The sequence below is a fragment of the Magnolia sinica genome, chromosome 11 (genome assembly GCF_029962835.1).
Source record: "Magnolia sinica isolate HGM2019 chromosome 11, MsV1, whole genome shotgun sequence".
NCBI classification, from domain to species: domain Eukaryota; kingdom Viridiplantae; phylum Streptophyta; class Magnoliopsida; order Magnoliales; family Magnoliaceae; genus Magnolia; species Magnolia sinica.
In genome coordinates this window covers 8951645-8976183 of record NC_080583.1, presented here as the reverse complement: position 1 = coordinate 8976183, position 24539 = coordinate 8951645, and the positions used below count along the sequence as shown (strand labels likewise).

The following is a 24539-nucleotide window of genomic DNA, read 5'->3' as shown; positions in this document are numbered from 1 at the left end:
CTTGTGTACTTCTTCTCCTGATTAGTTTTTCATGATAAGCATCGTTATTCACGTTGATTGTATTTCTTTCACTGCTCATATCTTCTCTTTCAATGAAAGCCTTTTTATGATATGGTTGCCAATTTCTATGGAAACTGGATTTGGATGTACTATATGCTTATCAATATGCTATTGTTTTTCTTACAGGTTTATCTTACAATTATTTTTTATGCTTGATCGAATTGTGGGCATGGATAGCACTGAAGGTCCAAGTCTCTTTCCATTGCACCGTTGCAAAACTCTGCACCTGGTTTGTGTTGTTTTTCATGTCCTCTTCCCCCCCTCCCCCCCACATTTGTTTTTGGAAAAATATACTTGGTGAGGTTTCATATGATGCTTGACAAAAAATCTAGAGTTTTTTTTTGACCCAACAATGGTACAAGTGGGTCCACCTAATGTAGTCTGAGGCATTGATCCATTGGGTCGCAACACAAAATGAACCATAACTCAATTACTCCTCCCCCCGATCAGATAATCCTAGCCACATGAATCATCTGATGAAGTTGGACAATTAACACCTGTAGCCACATTTAACATGGTCCATTGGGGGTTATGATCATCTGATGGGGGGAGATTTTTGGGGCATATCATCCATCACAAGGCTCACATATGAGAGGTATGGAACACTGAAAGGTGGGCTTGGCATGTTTGGTTTCTTGGGCCGGGCAAGTGCTCAGTCAGATATTGTATATTTTCTGTCCTTAAGTTTGCGTTCTTGACCATTTAATCTTCACATATCTTATGGAATGATACATCCAGGTGAGGCATGCGCAAGGGATTCACAATGTAGAAGGTGAAAAGAATCATGATGCCTACTTATCACACGCACTTTTTGATGCGCACCTTACTCCTCTGGGCTGGGACCAGGTAATAAATACCTTGTGGCTTTTAGAGTCTCCTGCAACCTGCAAACTTCTACTCCTTGGATACTTTACCCTTACTGTTTCAGTGGTCCAAGTTCTTACTCTCCTTGTTTTTTTAGTGTTTATTGTACATTCTAATTAGAAAAAGGCGGTCCCCGTAAAAATGGAAGTTGACGAGTCAGAAATATCTTTTTGAGAAGAAAAAAGCTTCATAATGTTATATGGAGATGTTAGGGGACCATCTTGATTAACTAGTACCTATAGGGGAGCTCAGTTGGTAGCTAGTATGCGATGAGCCACTACGGCTTCTTTTTTCATCGAGAGATGTCCCTTCTTTATGCACAGCGGATGGAAAGAGCTTCCATGCAGTTATTAAAAGTTCTAAGAAACTGATTCTAAATTTCAGTGTTGTTTATTCAAACCCAAGTTTCCTTGTTTCCATTTGAAAGGAAAATCGGTTTTATATTCAATGTTGAAGTTGCATTTGCTTCCTCTTGATATTTTGGAGGACCAATCAGCTAATGCGGTACTAGCCAGTCCAAGTCAGGTGGGCAGTCGGTTGTAGGACTCTTGTGAAGCAATCATTAGAATTCCTATTCCGATGATTGGTGAAACAGGACTGTAAAGCCAACTCCAAATAACTCGGAATGGTGACGACGACGACGCAGCCACTGTGTTGAAGTTAATGCGAGTTACACTTAGTCATGTATCATGCATCTATTAAAGAGCATCAAACATTGCGTGCGTGCGTGGTGTGTGTGTGTGTGTGTGTGTGTGTGTGTGTGTGTGTGTGTGTGTGTGTGTGTGTGTGTGTGTTAGAGATAATGTCTCGTATCCATTAAATAGTTATCAAGGCTGTAGTAGAAGTGCTCCTTGGTGTGCTGTTCCATGCATATCTAGTTGTCTTAATATGTAGTTTCTCAAATTTTTACTCTTGAATGAGTAATTTATTAATTATTTTGAAAAATATCGCCATTACATCAAAGCTCGCAACTGGGTTTTGTGTCTTGGTGGGGAAAAATCATATTGAGTATTGAGGTGAAGTATGGGGCATGCCATCTGTTCTAGAAAATTGATGTGGACTTCCTGTTCTTTTACCAATATGATAGTTGATACGTCAGTCACTACTCACTACTAATATGTTTGGTGACAATTCAAGTGCAATTCATGTTTCAACCAAAGCTGTCTTTCACGGAAAACTGATCTGCCATGAAATATAGTCTCATTTCAGAAGAGAAGGAAGAATGTGGTTATTTGTTATTTCCTTTTATTAGGAGCAAAGATCAGCTTCTAGACATCCATACCAAAGAACAGCTAGAAATTGATCAATATCTTGATTTCCAAGCTTTAGAATGATAGATCTAATTCACCAGACCAGAAGGGAAGAGTTAGAAAGCTAGGGTTAATTATGCAGTAGTTCATCTATCTGTCCTCTTGAGTATGTGATCTAATACCAGCTACATGGTAGTTGACTTAAGTTGTGAGGATGTTTCCTTTTTTCTAATACTCTGCCGCAGGTTAGAATAAATACACTCCTATTCTTTTCATGTTGTGGAGACTGATAACCTATTTTATCGCATCTTCAATCTCCTTTTCTTTTATACAGTTGTGGATGATTTGATCAATGTTCTATATATTGTTATCACGCATGATATAATACATTGAAGAATGGGAAATATCGTGATACATATTGGGAAACATCATAGATATCACTCTTAAGGAATAACGTCAGGTAAAAAAAATTCAGTGGAACTTCAAGAGATGTGTAAAGACATGATTACACACTTTGCACTAAAAAATATTACCAAAAATAAAAAAAAGCTCTAACCATAAAAGTTTTCCATTGTTTAGGAGACAAAACTGTGTCGTCTGCCAAAAGTGATGTAGTTAAATCCAAAATGAGTTCATACAATTCAAATGTCATACAACATAAGTAATAAAACACACAATACAACAAACACCAAAAAGGAACCAAAATTATACCGTGGTCTTCAGATCCACATCAAGTCACCCACGGTAGAGATTGTACTACCAAAAATGATGCAGTCATATCCAAAATGAATCAGAGAATTCAAATGCCATAGAATACAAGAAATAAAATACGCAATGGAACAAATACCTAAAAAGAACCAAAATTATTCCTTGGTGTCAGATCCACATGGAGTTACCTAGCCACGGGGATTGTTTGTAATGTTTGAAGATTATGGGATTTAACTTCAAGAACAAACATTTCATTCCTCCATCTCTGGAGGGTTAAATGTCATCGCCAACATCCTTGTTAAAGAGGGAACAATAAGATAATTTCTTTGTATCGGAACTCTTTCCTTCCAATTTGATGTTTTCTCTTTCGTTCTTGTTATGCACCTCAAAATATCACCTTATATTTATGTTTACTTTTATTACTTCTTATAAAATCTCATCCTCATTCATAAACATGGATTTAGGTACCGGTTTGAGTGTGTGACTCGCTTAGGGACCAAAACTGGTATGAGTCATCGCGACTTTGTTCAACTTGGTCTGATTGGGTCCCATATCAGCGGGGTGATTTATATCATTTCGGAACGAAGTTGATACAAATCGGAGGATACAAAGTTGTATTGGATGATATTTAAAACCATGTCCATAAATAAATTAATAAAATAACCAAAATTATGTGCTCTCTGTAGAGCTAAGTATACGCTACCTCTTCTTTGGGAACACTTTTTTATCAAATAGTGGAGTTTGACATCAAAGCCCATGGCCTGCAAATATTGATAGATTTGTAGATGGAATGTTTGTAGGAAAAAAGAAATATTGATGATAAGAGGTGGGGGCGAATCGGGATAGGTGTGGCTTCGCACCACGGTAGTCAGCCCTTCGAGGAATGAAGGGTTTCACACCCAATTAAATCTCCACAACTCCGGAATTTAGAGGAGCAGAAAACACGCAGAAATTTTATTAAACTTCATTCAATTAAAAAGACTACAAGAGGTGCCTATTTATAATAAAACTCTATACCCCAAAAATCGCGCCATGTGCGTAACCTATTACTTGGCGACGAAGTAATAAAAAATAACAACTAATCAAAGCAATCTAAACCGTCCATGATATTCCTAATAACAATAATAAGCAAACCCAAAGTACTAGATTAATTAGAATAGTAGGCCATGATCATGAGAACCCATGGTGGGATTCACATGACTATCGGGTCCACTCCAATGAACCAAAATGCAGCCCTCTAAGTAGGAGGCCCTCCTTGGACGTCGTCATCAATCCAAATCGATGGTTGGGCCCTCCTCCTTGCGTACGGGTTTTCTTTTTACGGGGGGGGGGGGGGTGCATGTGCGCGAGATGTCCCCATCAGTGTGTTATCAGATACCTGTGGGAAAGTGGGTTGTAGCAAGTACCTATGCAAAGGGGCTTGAGCCATTTAGTCTAGTGTGGAGAGAGCACCTTGTGCACCCAAGGATTTGGATATTGGAGTTAGGGGGTGTATTGGTTGAGCCCAAAAATGATATGATGTGGGGTGTATTGGTACATCTTGTTTACAAACCCAACTTCTGTTGTTGAGAATACAAACTCAACTTTCGTGCATGTGCGCGAGATGTCCCCATCAGTGGGTTGTTATCAAATACCTGTGGGAAAGTGGGTTGTAATAAGTACCTATGCAAAGGGGCTTGAGCCATTTAGTCTAGTGTGGAGAGTATGTAACCAATGTAGCACCTTGTGCACCCAAGGATTTGGATATTGGAGTTAGGGGGTGTATTGGTTGAGCCCAAAAATGATATGATGTGGGGTGTATTGGTACATCTTGTTTACAAACCCAACTTATGTTGTTGAGAATACAAACTCAACTTTTTATTTTGTTGTGTTGTATATTTATTGTCTTATGAGTTTAGTCCCACAATGGATACTAGTAGGAAAGTGGGTTGTATCACTATCATTACATGTATCGATGACCGGGGTTATGGAAACATATATTAGTATCACCGATATTATTGCCGATACTCATAAAAATACATTTATCTAAGGGAAACATTAGGAAAAATGTAGAATTTTTCAATAAAACTTCAGGAAATGTGAAAAGACCCATATTTACACATGTAGGAATCCAGATATTGTTAGTGTGTACACACATAATAAGTTCCATTGTATAGGGGCCTAACCATGTGTTGTCGAAAAAATCAGTATTAAATAAATATATAAAATTTGTGACCAATCGCTCGTATATAAAATTGTCACATTAATCAATTGTGAAGAACACAGTTTCCAATATATAAAAAATGAAAATTGTAGGATTTTTTTTCTTTTTTTTCAATTCCCCCATTTTCACTTAAATGTTAATTTTTTATTTTTTTTTTTTGCTACAAATCATGTCAATGCATGATCATCATGCATAGACATGGATTTCCATGGCAATCCATGCTAACATTTGAAAAAAAAAAAAAAAAAAAAGTTCTGTGGATTTTTTGTCACCTTTGACTTCTAGCCTGTCTTTGTTACGAGTTGAGATTTCTTCCCAAATCCAAACTTTTATTCAATAAAAACCAAGAGTGTGATCGAAATCATCTAAGGAACAAAATTCTAAAGAAAATCGAAAAAGTGGAGATTTATAGGGTTTTGGAATTTTGTTCCAAATTTATATCAATTTTTGCCTATTTATGGATGTTTCCCTGACATTGGGAATGTTATTGCTGGTTTCAGGTATATTGTCGATGGTATTACTTCTCAAAATATCGTTGATATCGATAATATCGCCAAGTATCACTGATATTATCGAAAATATCGGCGATATTTGGAAATTTTTATACTTCCAGCAATTTTGATATCACCAAACTGGCCATACTGATAATATCGACGATATTATTGATAATATCACCGATATTTAAAACACTGGTTCTGGTTGTAACTACTCTCTTTGCAAAGGGGCACCTTTCATCTACTCTGTGGAGAGTAAGCAATATAGCACCTTGTGCACCCATGGTTTTGAATACTGGTGTCAGGGAACATATTGGCCGGGCCCAAAAATGATATGGTACGGGGCATATCAAAACTTAAAAAAGTTGTATTGGCCAAATTTTTTTGGCCTAAAATTTTTTGAAAGATAGAAAGGAAAATAGTAAAAAATCTAAAACGTTGGAATCTATCATTCTTATGTTTTTTTCATGTATTAAATGCTGTGTCAGACCATTATTTGATAGGAATGATGTCTATCGGCATGACCTACTAAAAGTCAACCAAGTAGGCCCTAATCAATATACAAAGTACGATTTGATAGATTAGGACCCATTATGTTGAAAAACAACAAAAAGGAGATTAAAAAGTGAAAAAGTGATAGTTGTATCCTACTATTGTTTTGCCAAAATGGTTCATAACGCTTCAATTCATTGAATCTCTCTCAAATCTTGTTCAATCTCCAAAATAGGCCTAGGTCTAATATAAAATTAGTTTTTTAAGCTGCCTCCATAGCTGAAATGAAAAAACAATTTTTAAAAAAAGTAGAGAAAACTTGGAAAAATTCATGAAATTGGGACCTTACGGCTGTATTGATATGTATTGGCCTATTCAACCCATTTTTCCTAAACAGACCAGTTCACCCTCATATTGCATATCGGGGTGACCAATATGACCACTTCAGAACCGAATTTCAAAACCATGTGTGCACATGGGAGCTCAAATCTAGTAAGAATGCCCCAACCATTCCCATAGTATAAATCTCTTGTTTTCTTTGTGTAGCTTCTGTAACATTATATTAGAGAAACAAAGCTCAGTCCATCCATTTCTGATTGAAAAGTGCAATTAGTCTACCACCATCCTTGTCACACTTGATTTCCTCATGCATATTCACCCAATTTTCATGCGTGAGTGGTGTGTCCAAATTCTCTTTCCAAGGAAACCTTTGATGTTTGAGAGTTGCTGGAGGTTTCGAAAGCCCTTCAAAGGTATTGGAGCTCTTTTTGGATGTTTTGAGATCTAGAACCTTTGAAATGTTTTAAGAGATGTTGAAGCCCTTTGGACATTTTTGAAAGATGAAACCCATTGAATGCCACCATTGAAGAATTCACATTTATTCCACCAATTTTGAATCTGCATACCATATGCTTTCTGATCATGTGATCCAAAATTTGATGTGTGATATCAAACTTACTTGTTTGAGCTTGATATGGTATCAAAGTGGGTTAGATCCCAATTGATTTTGTTTGTGTGGTATGTTCTTCTTCTTCTTCTCCTTTCTCATCCAACCCATAGATTTGCAGGGTTACCAGAAATATCTTTGCAATCAGTTGCTTCTTTGGTGCCCTCCTTTTTCTCACCCTCCATTTTGATCTCCCTCCATACCCATCTCCATCGGCCTCAAATCATTATCGTAGTTGAGAAGCCCGTCATTGCTGTAAATGTGGCTGCCGTCATTGGAGAAGCCTGTCTTCGTGGTGGATCTGTGTCCAAGTAAAGCTTAGCACCTCCAAAAATACCATAGTTCTAAGCTCATTTTTGCTCAACGTGCACAAACTATTCAATATAATGGTCGACCCAACCTGACATGGAAGATTTCAACCAGTACTAGGGCTTTCCTTTTCCATTGATGGTTCCTTCCTTTATCAGGCCTTTGTTATTTATTGTGTGTGCAGTTTCTTCATGTGTGGTATTATGCTTTGTCTTCACATGCCATTATGGGCATACGAGCTCAATAGTTGTGGGTATAGTTCAATCAGCTGTTGTGCAATATTGCACGTTCTCTTTGATTCATACGAATGATAGTTTGGTGGCTCGATGGTTATCGAGTTCGGCTGTTGCATGCTATCTCAAGAGAAGATACAATGTATGTCGAGGGCTCAATCTAAAGACAAGCTGCAATTGAAAATCTTGAATCCCACCATGTATAATTTAATGGGGACTGCTGAGAATACAAAGTCAACCTTTTATTGTGTTTTTCTTTTCTTTCCTTTTTTTTTAGTCTTGTGAGTTTAGTCCTACAATGAAGTTATTTAGCTAATATGGAGAGTGTACAAGCAATTTAGCACCTTGTGCACTTGGGAGCTCAAATATAATGAGAGTTCCCTAACCCTTCTCATAATATAAATCTCTTGTTTTCTCTCTTTTTAGTTTCTTTAACACAGTTTCCACTAATGGATGGCAGAACTTAGTTGCAGGATCCTTCTAACTAGTTATTGTTCCTGCTTCGAATCCTCACTTCAGATGCTTATTCTTACTCCTGCCTCCTATCTATTTATTCTTATTTACATTTTGAAAGAGATGCTTCACTGCCCCCGCACCCAAATTTATTGCACTTTGCTTCACGCTTAATGCAACTATTCCGTGAAATTAATTTCCAGTAGTCTTATAGTTTATTCAACTAGAAACAAAAGGAAGAAAACCCTCTTATTGATGCAAGACATGACAATTAAATATGATATGCAAGATTTTAGGCTTTAGATTACACTAATTTTAAAACAATCACAAAAAATTCCACATCCCACATAAAAGTCAAGCATTCAACAAGGGGAATCTATGCGGGTCCAAGCCTACACATGTTAGGGATGGATTAATTAAAAATTATAGACTAAACAATGCTCAAAGGAGAGTAAATTCATCCACACATGCAAAGGATTACTTTCCAATCCAAGGGATTCACATGTTTCAAATCGGGAAAACCTAGGGTTTGCAAAAGTGGAATAGGACTTGGGATTTAGGATTATCTAAGGTTAGGGTTAAGGAAATAAGGCGAGAGATGAGTGAAATAGAAGAGAGAAACGAACCCAAGATGATCCACACGTGTGGACAGTGGCCCGGGCCTGACATACTTGCGTGGGATCCTGCCCGCACGTGTGTGGGGCCCACGAATCTGAAATCAGCTAGCTAGGTGCTGGTCAGCTAGGGGAGGTCCACCTTCACACCAAGTATCACGCCAATCAGATGTCTGGTTCGTGCATGTTGCTCCACTGAAGTTTCAGCCCTCCTGCAGGGCCAGATTCTGAAAATCTGCTATAGGAGAAAGATTAGCTGCAAACATGGGTAGATTTGATAAGGGGATGACTGTAGAAGATGAGGAATATGGATGGTAGGAGATGGGGGCGATTCGGGATGGATGTGGCTTCACACCATGGTTGTTAGCCCTTCGAAGAAGGAAGGGTTTCGCACCCAATTAGGCTTCACAACTCAGAGAAGAGTAGGAAAACGTAGAAATTTTATTCAATCTTCAATCTGAAAAAAGACTAAAAGGGGTGCCTATTTATAATAAAATCTTATACCCCAAAATTCGCGCCATGTGCGCAACCTATTACTTAGAGACGAAGTAACCATAATTAACAATTAATCAAAATAATTTAAACCGTCCATGATGTTTCTAATAACAATAATAACCAAAACTCAAAGTACTAGATCGTTTGGAATAGTGGGCCACGATCATGAGAACCCATGATGGGATTCACATGACGATCGGGTCCACTCCAAGGAACCAAAATGCAGTCCTCTAACTAGGGGGTCCTCCCTGGATGTCGTCATCGATCCAGATCGATGGTGGGGCCCTCCTCCTCCTTACATACATGCGGGGGGGGGGTTGCATGTGCGCAAGATGTTCCCATCACTTATAGAATGAAGGATTGAACTATGGGTCCTGGCTCTTGGGTGGCATGGGCACCGCATAGGAAACATTTCAAATGTCACAAAAAGTGTTGGGAATATCGTAGATATCACCATATATTGGACTATTTAGATGACAGTATCAACTCTATCTTGCAAAAAGTGTACTCCATGAAGATGTTGTATCTCACATGTGGGAAACATGATATCATCTGATATTGTCAATGTTTAAAACACTTGATTTGATATTATTAACCACGGACAAGGTTAGTATTGTATATACTTCATCAGGTATTATGTTGCCATTCTGTTATTTGACGTCCTTGTACCACAGTCCTTTGTCTTTTCTCTCTATTTTGGAGGTGATCCTGATAATTCAATCTGGTGCTTGTTTCCAATATCTGCTGTGACATACACTGGAGGGCTTTTCTTATAGAGATTCTGTGGTACAAGGATCACCTTGTCCGTTGTGGGGGGGGGGGGGGGGGTGCATGTGCGCAAGATGTTCCCATCACTTATAGAATGAAGGATTGAACTATGGGTCCTGGCTCTTGGGTGGCATGGGTCCTGTATTTCTTTCAGAAAATTTGACCCCGCTCTCTACTGATTTTTACATTTTATTTGGAACCAAAAAATAAAATAAAATCAAGGTGATATTCAATTTTAATACATTGTCCTTGCCAAGAATTTTTTAACCTTTTCTATTACATGTTACCTACCAGATGCACTCACCCATCATTTTTGAGCTCCACCAAAAAGATCTAGTTAACAACGCTCATGTATATTCATATGTTTGCATCATAATTTATGCAGATATATATATATATATATATATATATTATGCCTTTAAATGTAAGAAAAGTGCTTGATGAAGATTTTGTGGTACTGCAACAGGTTCATAACTTGCATAACCATGTGCATGCATGTGGGCTTGCTAAGAAGGTTGATTTAGTCATTGTTTCTCCATTGCTGAGGTATTACCTTCCGAAAGTTTCAGGTTCTCGCTGATGGCTTTGTATTATTTTATATTCAACAGAAGTTGTTTCTAGAATTTCACAAAAGAGCTCTATAAAGTATCGACCATGTCAAAAAACCAGTCAGACTGCATCATAGTTGGATGGCTCAGTTCTTAGACTGCGCTACAAAATATAAATTTTTTGTTAAAAAAGACTGCCATCCCAAAATCAGCACTCAGTTGTCTTAATCGTGACATTAAGAAATTGAGCATGGTCTATAGCCAGGATTAAATTGCACACATTCATTTTGATCAAATGACCAAATGGGTGCTGACATTTTCAAGTACATTCATAGCAAAGACATAGCCTCAAGCTTCAGTTATGTTCCTTTCAAGCAATGTTGTCGAATCGCATATGCGATCATGTATGCTTATGCGCATATGCGATCGCATTTTTTTCTTGGAACTATGCGCTCGACCTCACGAGTCCGTCCCATGAGGTCGAGCTGTGTGGCCCCCACCGTGATGTGTTTCGAACATCTACCCCATCAGTCAAATGCACCATTCCATCGCGGGTCTAGATCTCAAAAATCAAGTCAATCCGTGACTTGTGTGGGCCACACCACATACAGAAGTGGGGAGGGGCCGTGCACCATTAAAACATTCATAATCATTTTTTGGGCCCACCAAGGTGTGGTTTGCAAATCCAGCCCATCCATTATGTGTGTCCCACTTGGATGAGGGTTCAGACCAAGTTTCAGCAGCATTCAAAACTCAGGTGGGCCCCACCAAGTGCTTTTATATGTTTTAACGGTGTCTTCACTCGATTTTAGATGGTATGGCCCACCTGAGTTCCATATACGGCTGATTTTTGGGATATCCAATAATTTAGAGGGGACCCATCAAATGCACGGTGTTGATGGTCGACATGCATCACGGTGGGGCCCACACAGCTCGACCTCACGGGAGCTTATCGTGAGGTCGAGTGCATAGTACCTTTTCCCATATATATATATATATATAGGGAAATTTAAAAAACTAAGAAACTAAGGAGAACTTTTCTAAGTTAATAGATAACTAATTTTACATATTTAAAATACATATGAGAGATATAAAATGAATTAAACATCAAGTCATCCACATTTAACAATATAGTTAACAAGAAATAACAACAAAATCAACAAGCTATTTATTTATTATTGTAGAAAATCAACAAGCTATCTTCCTTGAAACTTGAAAGTGCTTGAATCTTGATCTTCCAACTTCCAAGAGAGAGGGAATGTAGGAGAGAGAGAGAGAGAGAGAGAGAGAGAGAGAGAGAGAGAGAGAGAGATTAAGACCACTTGTAATTAAGAAATGTACGAGAAAAATAGAGTAAGAGAGTTTTGGAGTGAGAATATTGCAAATGGAGGAGATTTGGAAGCCTTTTTATAGGCAAAATGTTATTTTTTTGCAATAAAAATAAAAATAAAAATAAAAATTCAATGTGCCATGGCCAATATGCGATCGCATATGTTGTATGCGATCACATATTTTCCCGTATGCCACATATGCGATCGCATATGTGCCATGATCGCATATGCGATTTGCATATGGATATGCGCATATGCAGTCGCACATGACAACAATGCTTTCAAGTGCAACTTGAAAGTGAAGTGATTGCAATTTGGAACCTAATCCATCAATATCATTATAAAGGGAGGTAGTTTCAAGTTGGTTGATTGAACTAGTAATTGCAATTCAATTCAATAGTTCATCCAAACGAAGCCTAAAACTTTGAACTCCATTAGTTTTGTCAGATTTTAATCTCTCTCTCTCTCTCTCTCTCATATAAATCTACAGGCATATTGGGATTTGGTGGATGAATAAGGTTCATTTATTGTTTTTTTTTTTCCTTTGAAAATAGAAATACATTTTTTCTTTGTTGATAATGACAACTTTATCATGAAAAGGACAATTTTTCTTTAGATCCATTATAATTCGGACTTGGTGGATGAATGAGGTTCATTATATATATATATATATATATATATATTATTTTTTTTCCTTAGAAACATTTTTCTTTATATCCATTATAATTCACTATTTCCAGTAGTAGAGGTTTGCTAGTGCCATAGGCACCATACAAAATACATGTGTCAGCTTGGGACATGACTAATGCATAATGTGGGGCCTCACCGGGAAGATGATCTCACACACCAAAAAAAAAAAAAACTCCATTCCACTAGTTGGGTGGATTAAACGTGTACATTGATTCATTGAATGAGGACCAAGGGCAAGTTTTATAACCATCAATTGTTTTCGTACTGGCAAACAACTTGATGAGTGGACCAATCTGGTTTTCGTGCCAGATTATCTATACATTGAGTCCACCTTATGCCTGACTATGATGTCCTACACGCATGCTGGATCAATACATTTGGTTTGTGTGGACCCCTCCTGTTGTGATTCTTGTTTGGAGAATTTCCCAATGCCTGATTATGCTGCTTTAGATTATAGCTGTTTACAATTTTGTTGCAGGACAATGCAAACAGCTGTGGGAGTATTTGGTGGTGAGAGTTATGTGGATGGGGTGGATGCACCTCCATTAATGATTGCAAATGCAGGGAATAGTGACCATCCAGCCATTTCAAGTTTAAATTGCCCACCTTTTATCGCCGTGGAAACTTGTCGTGAACATCTGGTATGTATTTGTGACATCGAGTTACAGTTTGTGTAGGGTAACAAGTAACCTACTTATGAAAAACGTCAAGTCTTCATAGCTTGTATTCTATGAAGTTGGACATGGATGCGTGTGTCCCGTCTCGGACATGGTAGCTCTTATGGATCAGATGGTCAAGACATCCATACAAATAATAAAGTAACAGAATTTAATATCTTAATAGCATGTTATAATTAATAGTTACAGGGTTGCACTCCAATGATACCAGTATCACTGTAGCTTATGGTGGTACCAGGCAGATTTGGAGCCCAAGTGATGTGCCCAAACCATCCAACCTGTCTCAGATTCTCCATCTCTGAAAACCTCTAGCACCCAAAAATCAGCTTGATCTAAAACTACAGTGGTCTGCAAAAAAGGAAACAAACTGGCAGGGAACACCCTCCCTTTAACTTCACAAGGGCTCACATGAGTGACAAAACAGCCTGAATCCCGGCCTAACCCTTCATCTCGACTGGGTGAAGGGTCTGAACCGCCTTGACTATACATACACAACATGGTGGGTCCCCACACCAATCATTGGTGTGTTCCCTCACAACATGTTCCCTATTTTATGGCTCATCTGGGTTTTGGATCGGGCTCGTTTTTGGGCTCTGGGGTTTTTCGGAGGAGACATATCTTATGGACAGGTTGGATTCTGTGAATACATTACTGGGCCCACATCTTCCTCATACCACCGTAAGTTTGTGATGGTACTGGCACCACTAGAGCACGCCCCTTAATTATATGTAAAAAAATCCAAGAAACATAATAATAAACCTCAACGTTAATTATTTATGTATAAAAATATATCTTGAACATTGAAGATGATAATTGTTGCCGGACACGCAAACATGGACAAGTATCAGCACAGTCAAGTTACGGAAAGTACAATGCCCTTCTTACATTGAGCGTATTCTTTCCTTTAGCATCTTTCTACTCCCTAATCCTACTCTATTACCATGGTTGTTGGAGTGTTACATTTGTGCATTCACAGGAGCATTCTCGCTATTTCATCTGTTCTGTCTTTGGATTCTTTGGACCTCACCTAAGTAGCATATGCATATGCATCATTAAATATGTAATCTACATGCATGGATCATGCATGTATAAATGAATGTACTCTCAATAGGTATGTTTAGGTAGGATGAATAAAGCAAAGCTTGTATGAACGTGTTGCCAATGTCACTCTTAATATGATCCTCGAGTTAGCGAGTTGGGTTTGGTTTCTAATACGTCTTTGGCTCATTAATTGTGAGAACTTATATTCCTGGACAATTGCAAAATAAAAGGCTATGTTTTTAATTTTTAATTTTTTTAAAAAAATGCATTGACAAGAAGACGACAAAATGGATTGGATTGTGAAATGTTTGAACTTCTACAAGGCTTATTGCATGGTGCAAACTCACATCTAGTTTTAGCATCCATTCCATAATCCATCCACCCCCCCTGTTTTTGTGCATGCGTGCGTGTGTGGGCACAATTGGCTCCTTGCAATTCTCTATCAATGATAAATCTTGGTTGCAGGGAGTTCACCCGTGTGACAAGAGGAGAAGCGTAAGCGAATACCGTCATCTTTTTCCTGCAATTGATTTTTCACTGGTAAGTATCTTATGAGATTCATCATCTCTACTATATATAATGCTAATAGCTTTGGACATTTTCGCTATTGCAATTAGTCTTCGCTATGTTGGCTAGGAAAGTAAATTCGTCATAACCATGTAGCTGTTTGGCAGGGAATGGTTGATATTTTACCGCACAAGGGACGGCATAGATTGCATTCACTCCTTTCACATCTTTTAATGCTTGTAGCTGCACTGATATCTCCTCTTCCCTAATTAGATGCATAATTAAGGAGACCTTGAGAAAAAAGGCCGTGGGGCCCACCGTTATGACTGTGTGATGTGCACTCCGTACGCCTCTTGCATTGGCTAATGTTAGGACATCAGCCCAAAATTTAGGGGATGCACCAAAAAAAAAAGAAGAAAAAAGAGCACTCAAGTGTCCCCAGAAATTAGGGACTCAAGTGGGCCACAACAAAGGAAAAAGTGATGATAGTCACATGCTGTTCCCTTCTCTCTGTATTTGTGTAACACTTGCCTGCATGTAGCCCCACCTTTACCTCGTCTCTCTATTGTGTGTCTCATGTGCATACCCCCTAGAACAAGTATAACCAAAGGCGGGGTACTAGTAATTATTCTATTTGATCTAACTTCGTTGATTGACAAAAATGTTTTCTTGGATGAAATTGTAACTTTTAGAGAAGTGTTTTTAACTAGCTTTTGAATTTTTGTTCAGATAGAGAGCGATGACGATATTTTGTGGACAGCTGAGACAAGAGAGGCAAACGAGGACGTTGCAGCTAGGGGAATGAAGTTTATTAACTGGTAATGCCTTTTAACCAATATAAATGTAGGTTTGAAACTTCAAGTGTTGGAAGCCTGCATGCACCTATAGATGTGGCCCAATGTAACAATCTGGCACACATGCTGGATATCCAAGCTACATGTTATGTGGTCCTGGTCTCCCATGAGGTGGTCCACACATGTGTTGGATGTGGACCTCTGGCACTTGATTGTAACTGTCAGTTTTTTCTCATGCACTGTGGTCCACCCATGAATCGACTAGCCTGGTTTTTGTATCAGGTCATTGAAACACTTGGACAAACCTTGAATTTCTTTGATATCCCATACATGTGTCGGGTTGGCATGTATGGCTATGGGTAAAGGTGTGGGAGGGCTAAGTAGGATTTGTAATTTAAAGGGTGTGGGAGAGGAGTGTCTAGAACTTCACATCTTTGAGAGGTCATTTGTTTTGGGACTGCAGAAACCTAGAATCAGGTGGCAGTCGTTGTAGCTGTCAGTCGATTCATGGTTTGCTTTACCATATCTGAAGTTCAGTTCACTCTGTAGAGAAGTTCTCCATCAATGGGAAACTTTTTTCCTATTTACTTTGTACGGTATGTTTGGATATGTTGAATCCAAGGCAAAAGAAAGGAGAAAACAATAAATGTTCAATGATGATTTCCATGAGAACTATTGAAATATAGATTCCGATTTCGAGTTCTTGTTTGGCTAGCAAGTCGAAATCTCATACTCATCTCACAAAACTCACCTAGTTTCTTGTGCCAAGAATCCAAATCATGGAAAAGTGTAATGATTGCTTGGTGGAATCCAACTTCTCCTTTGCTATCCAAACAACACAAATCGTCACATCAAAGGGAAACCCTTTTCCTTTTCCACTGTTTGGCATGGAATCTATGGTTTCCAAACATGGCCTTGGTTTCTATTAGTCCCTATCTTTTTACCTTACTGAAGGAGGAACTTGCTGTAAGTTCCTGAGTGTTTCCTAAGTGCATGTTTGGATGGAAGCAGCTCCAGTCAGATCAGACAGCATAGCTGTCACCCATTTTGTTTCACCGAGACAGGGACCCTTTAATGCCTCACTTGCTTCTGCATATAGAATTTGGAGAAACCAAATGCTACCTTTTCATATTCAAATCCTTTGTAATAAAGAAAAGAAATTCCTTTGACGTTCTCTATTTCTACTCCATTTTCTTGGAAAGTGAGTCTGAATGATGCTTCTCTCTTGAAACCATAATTGAATATTTACTGATCTTTGACTTAGTCCTAATTGAATAAAAAGTTACACAGCCGCATCTTCACATGTGATCCAATGCTGTCTCATTAGAAACCTATAAAATATATGTACATGTTTTCTATATACTTGAGTGATGCACTTTGGATACCTCTTGGAAATTTGTAGTGATTTCCTTTTACTTATTCTACCAAGGTTGTGGACGCGGAAAGAGAAGGAGATTGCTGTTGTTACCCATAGCGGATTCCTGTTTCATACCCTACAAAGTTTTGGGAACAATTGCCATCCATCAGTTAAGAAAGAAATCGGCAAACAGTAAGTGTTCAATGAAAGCTTATTATTATTATTATTATTATTATTATTTTGAGAAATATTGTAATTACATTAGCACAAAGACTACTTTTCAGCATAAACAATTGGGTTGTGTTTGGGTCTTTGCAGCTGCCAATAATGTAGTATTCGGTGGTAACAGGCAGCATAATGGCTGGTCATATGACCATTACGATATGGTAACAATAAAAATATTTCTTCCTGGAGGAAAAAAAAAATGGTATCAGCTTGTTATGGGCCCGTATCAGCCCATTACAGCCTTGTAAAGGCCTTTAGAGGCCCGCTATGGGCCCTTTTTTTCAGATCCCGCGTTACAGCCCTGCATAGTGTAAGGGTCCTACCGTTAGCGTTATGTAACAGCCGTAAATACTAAAAGGATATTTTGGGTTGGAAAAGTGGGGAAATAATAGCCTGCTTAATGTGACTTGTGTTTTTCATGCCACCCAAACACCAATACTGTTAAGGGCCATGCACCTATATTAGTTTGGTCAGTCAATAAATGTTTTGCTGAGAATGCAATTTCATATCACTTGCTCAAGTTATTACCTTCCTCAAAATGTTTTCTTTGCATACTCTTTCAATCTTTTTTGCTATGATAGAATGTTGTGGACATATTTCTTCATGTTTGATAATTCCATGTTTCTTGGTTGCTCAAACAATTTTATTTTATTTTATTTTTTTTTTGGAGATTTACTCAAACAAAAGATTTGAGCATTCAATTTGGTTATGTGTTTCATGTTTGATAATTCCATGTTTCTTGGTTGCTCAAACAAATTTTTTTTTTTTTTTTTGGAGATTTACTCAAACAAAAGATTTGAGCATTCAACTTGGTTTTAAGTTATGTGTACCTTAAACATATGAAGCTTGGCATTTTTTCAATTATTATTATTATTTACATTGTACCATCATCTTTAACCAAGGAACGATTATGATTATTGAATGCAAAAGATACATGCTTATATCAGCATATACATCTTTGTGTTTGTACGATATGTAACAACAAAATATTTCCAAGTTAGTACAAATCCAGGTTAATCTAGAAGACTTGTACTTTCTAGAATGTGATAGCAAACTAGTAGTGGCAGATGCCTTCATTTTATCATTTCCTTGGAAGTATGCTGAAGTGTTTAAAAACTTTTGAAGTTTATAAATGTTGCTGATGCCTTTTGGAATCATGGGATCTTGGAGTAGTTGTCATCATCATCATGAGCACCGTTGTCCCGAGTCCCAACAATTTGGAGTCAGCTCTAGGATTCTTGTTTCACCAAAGATTCCTAAGGCCCTATCTTCCATAAGGTTAAAAGGCTTCACATTCTTTCTCACAGATCCAAGTCAGTTCAGGTCTTCCTCTGTCCTCCTATCAGGCCTTTCACTTCTAAGTTCTAACCAATATTCTTTTGCTTCTCAGGCCCCAGGCCGGTTTCCTTACCACAAGAATGAACCATCTTAATAAGCCCTCTATCTTCTAATATCAATAACCATCTTAATAAGCCCTCTATCTCTCTATCTTCTAATATCAATAACCATCTTAATAAGCCCTCTATCTTCTAATATCAATTAAAACTCAGATTCCCTTCTTGGGAATAGGGTTGGCAACAGATTGGGTGGATCCATAGGCTAGCTGGCCCAACCCACCTCTTGGATGGCTTGGGCCACTCTTAATGATTCGTGGGTTGGATTCAGGCTAGAAAATGAGACATGTTGAGTAAATGGGTGAAGCTTAGCTGACCAAACCTGACCTCACCAGCTTTTAAGAGGCTTATAAATGGTAATAGAAAGCCTCAACTGTAAAACCTCTTAATAGTACTAATGGGCCTGAAAATGAGGTTCGCTAGGTAAATTGGTTGAGTTGAGTATGTCTTGAGCCTAATTATTTGTTTTTGGTTAGGAGACAAGCATGAGTTCTAAACTTGTTTAGCTAGATGGTGTGAATAGAACGGGCCATTGTACTAGAGGTAGGTGTAATAGAGTCACCACTAGTCAATTGATGGTTAGAATGGTGTCTAGAAACCTTCTTTTGATCCAAATCTTTTCTGAAATTTAAGGGAGAAATATCTCTTTGAATTTCCAGAAAATATGACTCTGTTATTAGCCTCGAACTTTAGATTCTGGAGCAAAGGCTTTGGTTACATGGAAGGAAGGGAATAGGCACCCTCTCCTACCCACATTAATACGCTTCGGGAGAGATAAAAGTCCAAAGGAGTTTCACCAAATGATTTTCTTGGCTTTTAAAAAGAAGAAAAAGCAGAAATATAATGATTAAAACTGGAGGAAGGGAGAGAAAAGAGTGTCGAAGAATGGAATGTAAAGACTTGATCACCAAAATGCCTTCTTTGGTTGTCTTGATATCTCTCTTGAATTGAGCTTGACTCCTTTGAAAGTGTTCAAGTCTTCGTAGGATGTCTTGTCTTAATCTCGGGTATGCTATAGAATTGGAGGTAAGATGGAGAACAAGGGAACATGTGTCCTTGTGGAGGTTACTAGGGCTAGTACTCGCAAGTCGCAACTCCAAAAGGGAACTCTACTCAGCCTCTAAGGGAAATAGCTTCCCAAGTTTTCAATCCTCACAACCAAGTTCTCCTTGGCCATTTTTCTAAATTTTGACTCTATTTACTTGAGGTAGGGGAAGCCTCTAAGTTCTAAGGGACTTGGAATTTTACAAGAGTAAGACCCTTCTTGAGGAGAGTAGGGTTTCTATTTATAGAGAGCTTGTGTGTGTGTGTGTTAGGGGTTCATGGTATTGGAGTTGGTGCCCTAGAAAACCAATGTACACCCAAATCCATTGGTCATGTGGATGTGATTGGGTTGATCTTAGCCGTTGATCTTGATGACCATGAGTCTTCTTAGACATATGCCATGTGCCTTAGATATATCTTGTGTTATCGGAATCATATTAGGGAGGTTTCTACAGATGGCTTGGGCTCAAATTGTAGTTCATGGTTTTGTTGGTCGGTCTCGGGTTTGACTTCTTGGCCCATGTAGTATATAGGCTAGGCTGGACCCTACCGGAACCCAACTCATTTCCACCTTTGACTGGGGCTACTCTTAGATTACTTCGGTTGACCTCTCATTCTTTATTCTATCCTTCACAATCTTCCCACACGTCTATTTCAACATTCTCATATTTGACTGTTCACCCTCATGTTCATTCCCCAACAATCTGTAGCCAATGAAATGGCTATTAAAGTACTCACTTAAGTTCTACTGGCATGTGTTGATGACATAGCACTCAGAAGGCACATCTCCACTTCATCCATCCAACTCTAAAGTTGTTGGGAACATCTTCCTCAATCTCTCCATCCTTTTGGATGATAGAGCCAAAGGTAAGCAAGTCACTTTAAGGAATCTCATGGCCATCAATCTTTACTAAAACCTCATTTATGACTTGTTTCTTCGACCCACACCACATCATCAACAAACAATCTACACCAAGGGATAGCACTCTCCTTGAGTGTACCAGATTTCACTATCTCGGAGGTTTTTAATCAAGTTAACCTCTAACCTTTATAATTGTTTCTCCTAAATTAACCACTAACCTACACATACACTCCCGTGTTGGAGGAACACATTTCCACCTGTGTTGGTGGCTCCCGCGAAGACTTGGTTTTCTATTGGCTAACAAACAACCACTAGCAGTCCTAATCCAAGGCCCTACGTACACTCCGGCCAGAGGCTCCTTATGGAGACTAATACGTACACACCCGGGTCCGGGGAATCCGGTCCTACATAGTAGCCAACGTCCTACACAATAACTTATTCGAGTTTCGGTCACAAACTCTACACGTAATCCTACACAATGAAGGAGTGTATGGATTCTACAATTGACAACTTGTTGAATTGAGCCCCATTATAGCGCTTTGCTTAAGATGCTTGATCGATGCTCTCCGATACTTCAATCAGCTTCTCAATTGCTCCCACTTTCATTGATGCTAATAGTTCAACTCCACAATCAAACACCTTGCATGCGATGTACCAATGAGGTGATCAAGGTGATGAGAGTTTGGTTGAATCTCCTACAACCAATGGTTTTAGTTTATTCCTAGTAAAGATTCACCTAGATGGGTATTTTGGAAGATATAGACAAGAATATACATATAGACTTAGTGTCTAATATCTAGAAAGGGGAGAGTTCGTCCACATCTTCGTAATGGAGCATGGAATGCTCATTAAAGTGAATAATTGCAAGAAGTTTGTCATGAAACTCTTTGGCATAGAGTCCAGGATAAGGGATATGAGTGGGCAAATACCTACACTCTACTTGCACAAAAAACCCATCATCATGGCTAAGGTCCATGTGCCCTATATAAAGGAGTCAAGTTCTAATGGTAAAAAAACAGGCAAAAAATGGCTCATTCGATCGATCAAGCAAAATAGATTTTTAACAGAAACCTCGCTGGACACTTTTGAGTGCCTTCGATCGATCGAATCGGGCCTACCGATCGATCACGAACGATTTTGGCTGCCATCAATTAATCGATCAGGGCCACCAATCGATCGACGGTCAATCGGCAGTACACAAAATTATGTTGTTTTGTGTGGTTTGGTTTACAACAGCTCTGAATTGCTTTTAGCCAATTTTATCATGTTTCAATATATAGCTCCTAAGGCTGAGGGATGGTCAAATAAGGGATTACCTAAGGAATGGATCATTTAGGGGTTAGGTTGTTTTGGGTCTACAGTTAGGGTCACTAAGACACCTCAATTTACTTGTTCTTTCACTTCTTGATGCTTCATGTCTTCATGTGTCTACGGTCTTCAATTTTTAAGGGCTCAACTGACTCACTGACACATTGACCCATGTGATTGACAAATAGGTGCACAAATAAGTGCACTTACATAGTGTTTCTTGTATCAATGAGGATCTACACAGTCACTGACATGAGCCTTGCCAATATACTTGGTTTTCCAGTTCTGGCAAATGATACTTGGGGGCATGTTCCATCCAAGCGGGGTGTAATAGACACATGGTGTGGATCATTGAACCATGGGCCTCACTTGTAAGGGTTGCAATGGGGTGGGTAGCCTACCTAGTCCAACGACAAGCCCAACCTAGCTTTAGGCCGGTCTTGGACCTACTAGCTTGGCCCATGGGCAAGGCTTGAGCCTTGCATGCATGACCCGATCAATTTTCAGGTAGGGCTTGCGCTCAAGTCATTTTAGCCCAACCCGACCTGACCTGACTTTTAATATACATTTGTTATATCCTACAATATTGCCATTATAATCCTTAGTATGCAACTGTCTATCTTGAATGTCGACCATTGGTTTCATTCCTCTCTTTTTTTTCTCCATGCATGGCCCACTTGATAAATGAATATATTAGGAAAATTCAAGGGGGAAATAGGGATTTTGATCGATTTTCGGGTCAGATAAGGGCCAAGAATGGCCCCAACCAATTTTTTCAGGTTGGGCTTGGGGCTGCTATGCTAGGTCCATGATGGGTTTGGTCCGGGCTCAGGCCTTGGGTCTTAAGTGTTGGGTCAGTCCGGGGGGGTAGCCTGGTCTGACCCAAACCCAGCCCATTGCCATCTCTACCCTCTTGTCAGAAGTGAGGATTCAATAATTCCTGTATGAATAAAACTTGTGTCTTGCGCCAATGTATTTTATTTATTGTTATTATTATTATTTTTGGTTTCATGTGGATATACTTTGCTTAGATGATAGTATTTTATTTATTGTTATTATTTTTTTGGTTTCATGTGGATATACTTTGCTTAGATGCCCTTATCATCGTCCAATCTAATCTTTGGCTTTTCTCTCTTTGCTGTACATTCCCACAGCTTTTCCAATTGCGAGCTACGTTCGATGGTTTTGGTTGACAGATGGTGAGCATCTTCACATCTGTAAATCATTGCTTTTTCGAGGAATTTGTTAGTCCTGCTTAGCAGCAACATTTCCAATTTACTGCTGCACAGGTTTCCGTACATGTGGGGTGCATGCTTTCACTAATCCAAACTGTCCACCTTATGGACTCAGACAATGGATGGGGGTGCCTCAAAAATCTCCCATATCAGAAGATTAACCTTTGATCCATCACCTGAAAATAGATGGTTAAGAATAATATAAAGCTGAGAGATGAAAGGGTCAGGATCTTCCAATATGTGGGGATTTCTGGGGCATCCCATATCTGAGGTGGGGTCCATCATAGCCCAACCATGGCCCACAAGGCCATGGGAGTCCTGCACAGCAGCAACAAACTGTAGCAAGATCATTTTTTAGAGTGATCGGTGTTACTGCTTGGTTTATCGATCCATTGTCTCATGTGAGTGCACCCATTTGCAGTATGATTGGATCGGATTGTTCGACGACTAATTACCCAGGAAAGATTCCTTCTGGACTTGATCTCCCGAACAACGTCGCGCATGAAAAGCACCCGGAGAAGGAAGTAGCCAACTCGATATAGAGTCCAACACTTGCCATTTTGCCACTGCAGGACAGCCATCCATTTCTCTAGCTTAATTCTTTAGAAGCGGCCGCCTCTTGATGGGCCCCACTTACTGTGTTGTTTTGTGAGTCGATAAAAAAGAAAGCTACCTGAGATTCTTTTATGAGCTTCGAGTCAACACTGAAGAGACTGAAAAAGATAATTAGGCATTGATTCTTTTTGGAATGATGCCATGGAATCCATTTACTCAGCCCAATTAATTTTAGGTTGTTGGGTTTGAAAAATTTTATATGTATGTTCAGGTGTACTGATGATACATATGAAATGAGATTGACTGATAAATAATGTGTGGGGATACAATGCTTGCAAGGTCAAGGATGTGTCTCTGTATTAAGGTCATGTTTGGATGACCAATCGAACTGAATTCCATTAACCCAATTGGGTTTCAAGATATATGCTTTTGTAGTTAGGCTTCAATTGATCTTGGTCTCCCCTTGAGGGTCAAGTATTTCCTTGTTATAACCGTACGGAGAGTCCGTTGCTCTTGTTGTTTCCAATTTTTATTGAATTCAGTTATTAGAATTTAATTCAGTTGAGCATCCAAACACAGTTTAAATGATTTATTGGATTTTTATTTTTATTTTATTTTTTTTGGGGGTTTTAGGACTTGATTCAGCTGGTTTGCTAGGATTGTTGATGGTTTGAGGACCTAACTTGATGTGTTCCTATGTTGTGGGGCCTATGGGGTATTGAATAAGTACTTAACCATGGTTGGAAGACTCACCAACTTAGATGAACTGGTGATGCAGGTTGAAGTGGGCTCAAGATCCATGGGTTAGGCCCATTAAGCCCAAGCTCAGGCCCCACAGCTGGCCCATTAATAAAGAGGTCCAAGTCTCCTATTTAGGTGGCTAGTTAGTAAAATCAATCAGCTAGTTATGCAATAATTAATAGTTAGCTTCTGTTAAAGACATTCTTATCTCTTAAACTTATTTTTATTATTTTTTCATTTTTATAATAAGTCATTAGTAAATAACATTATAAACCTACATTCTTTGAACATCTAAAGAGCTTATTTAATAGCCTTATATGAGTTTGAAGGCACTTCTGAAT

At 38.8% G+C, this 24539-nt stretch overlaps 1 protein-coding gene across 2 annotated transcripts; it reads left to right on the top strand.

The window, feature by feature from the left end:
• The first annotated feature begins 135 nt into the window (after positions 1-135).
• Positions 136-23903, top strand: LOC131218764 (phosphoglycerate mutase-like protein 1). Of its 2 annotated transcripts, XM_058213537.1 has the most exons (9): positions 137-289; positions 799-906; positions 10356-10435; positions 12937-13099; positions 14642-14716; positions 15413-15501; positions 16907-17026; positions 22822-22866; positions 23324-23903. In XM_058213537.1, exons 1-9 carry the CDS (start codon positions 209-211, stop codon positions 23442-23444), a joined length of 882 nt encoding a protein of 293 aa, XP_058069520.1. In that variant the 5' UTR covers positions 137-208; the 3' UTR covers positions 23445-23903. The 2 variants fall into 2 exon arrangements, with proteins under 2 accessions (XP_058069521.1, XP_058069520.1); XM_058213538.1 differs by lacking the exon at positions 14642-14716 and having other exon boundaries at positions 136-289.
• The last annotated feature ends 636 nt before the right edge of the window (positions 23904-24539 follow it).

Coding starts and splice junctions, on each gene's coding strand:
- LOC131218764 (XM_058213537.1), top strand. CDS start 209: ATGCTTGATCGAATTGTGGGCATGGATAGCACTGAAGGTCCAAGTCTC. Junction 290..798: donor GTTGCAAAACTCTGCACCTG/GTTTGTGTTGTT, acceptor TGATACATCCAG/GTGAGGCATGCGCAAGGGAT. Junction 13,100..14,641: donor AAACTTGTCGTGAACATCTG/GTATGTATTTGT, acceptor TCTTGGTTGCAG/GGAGTTCACCCGTGTGACAA.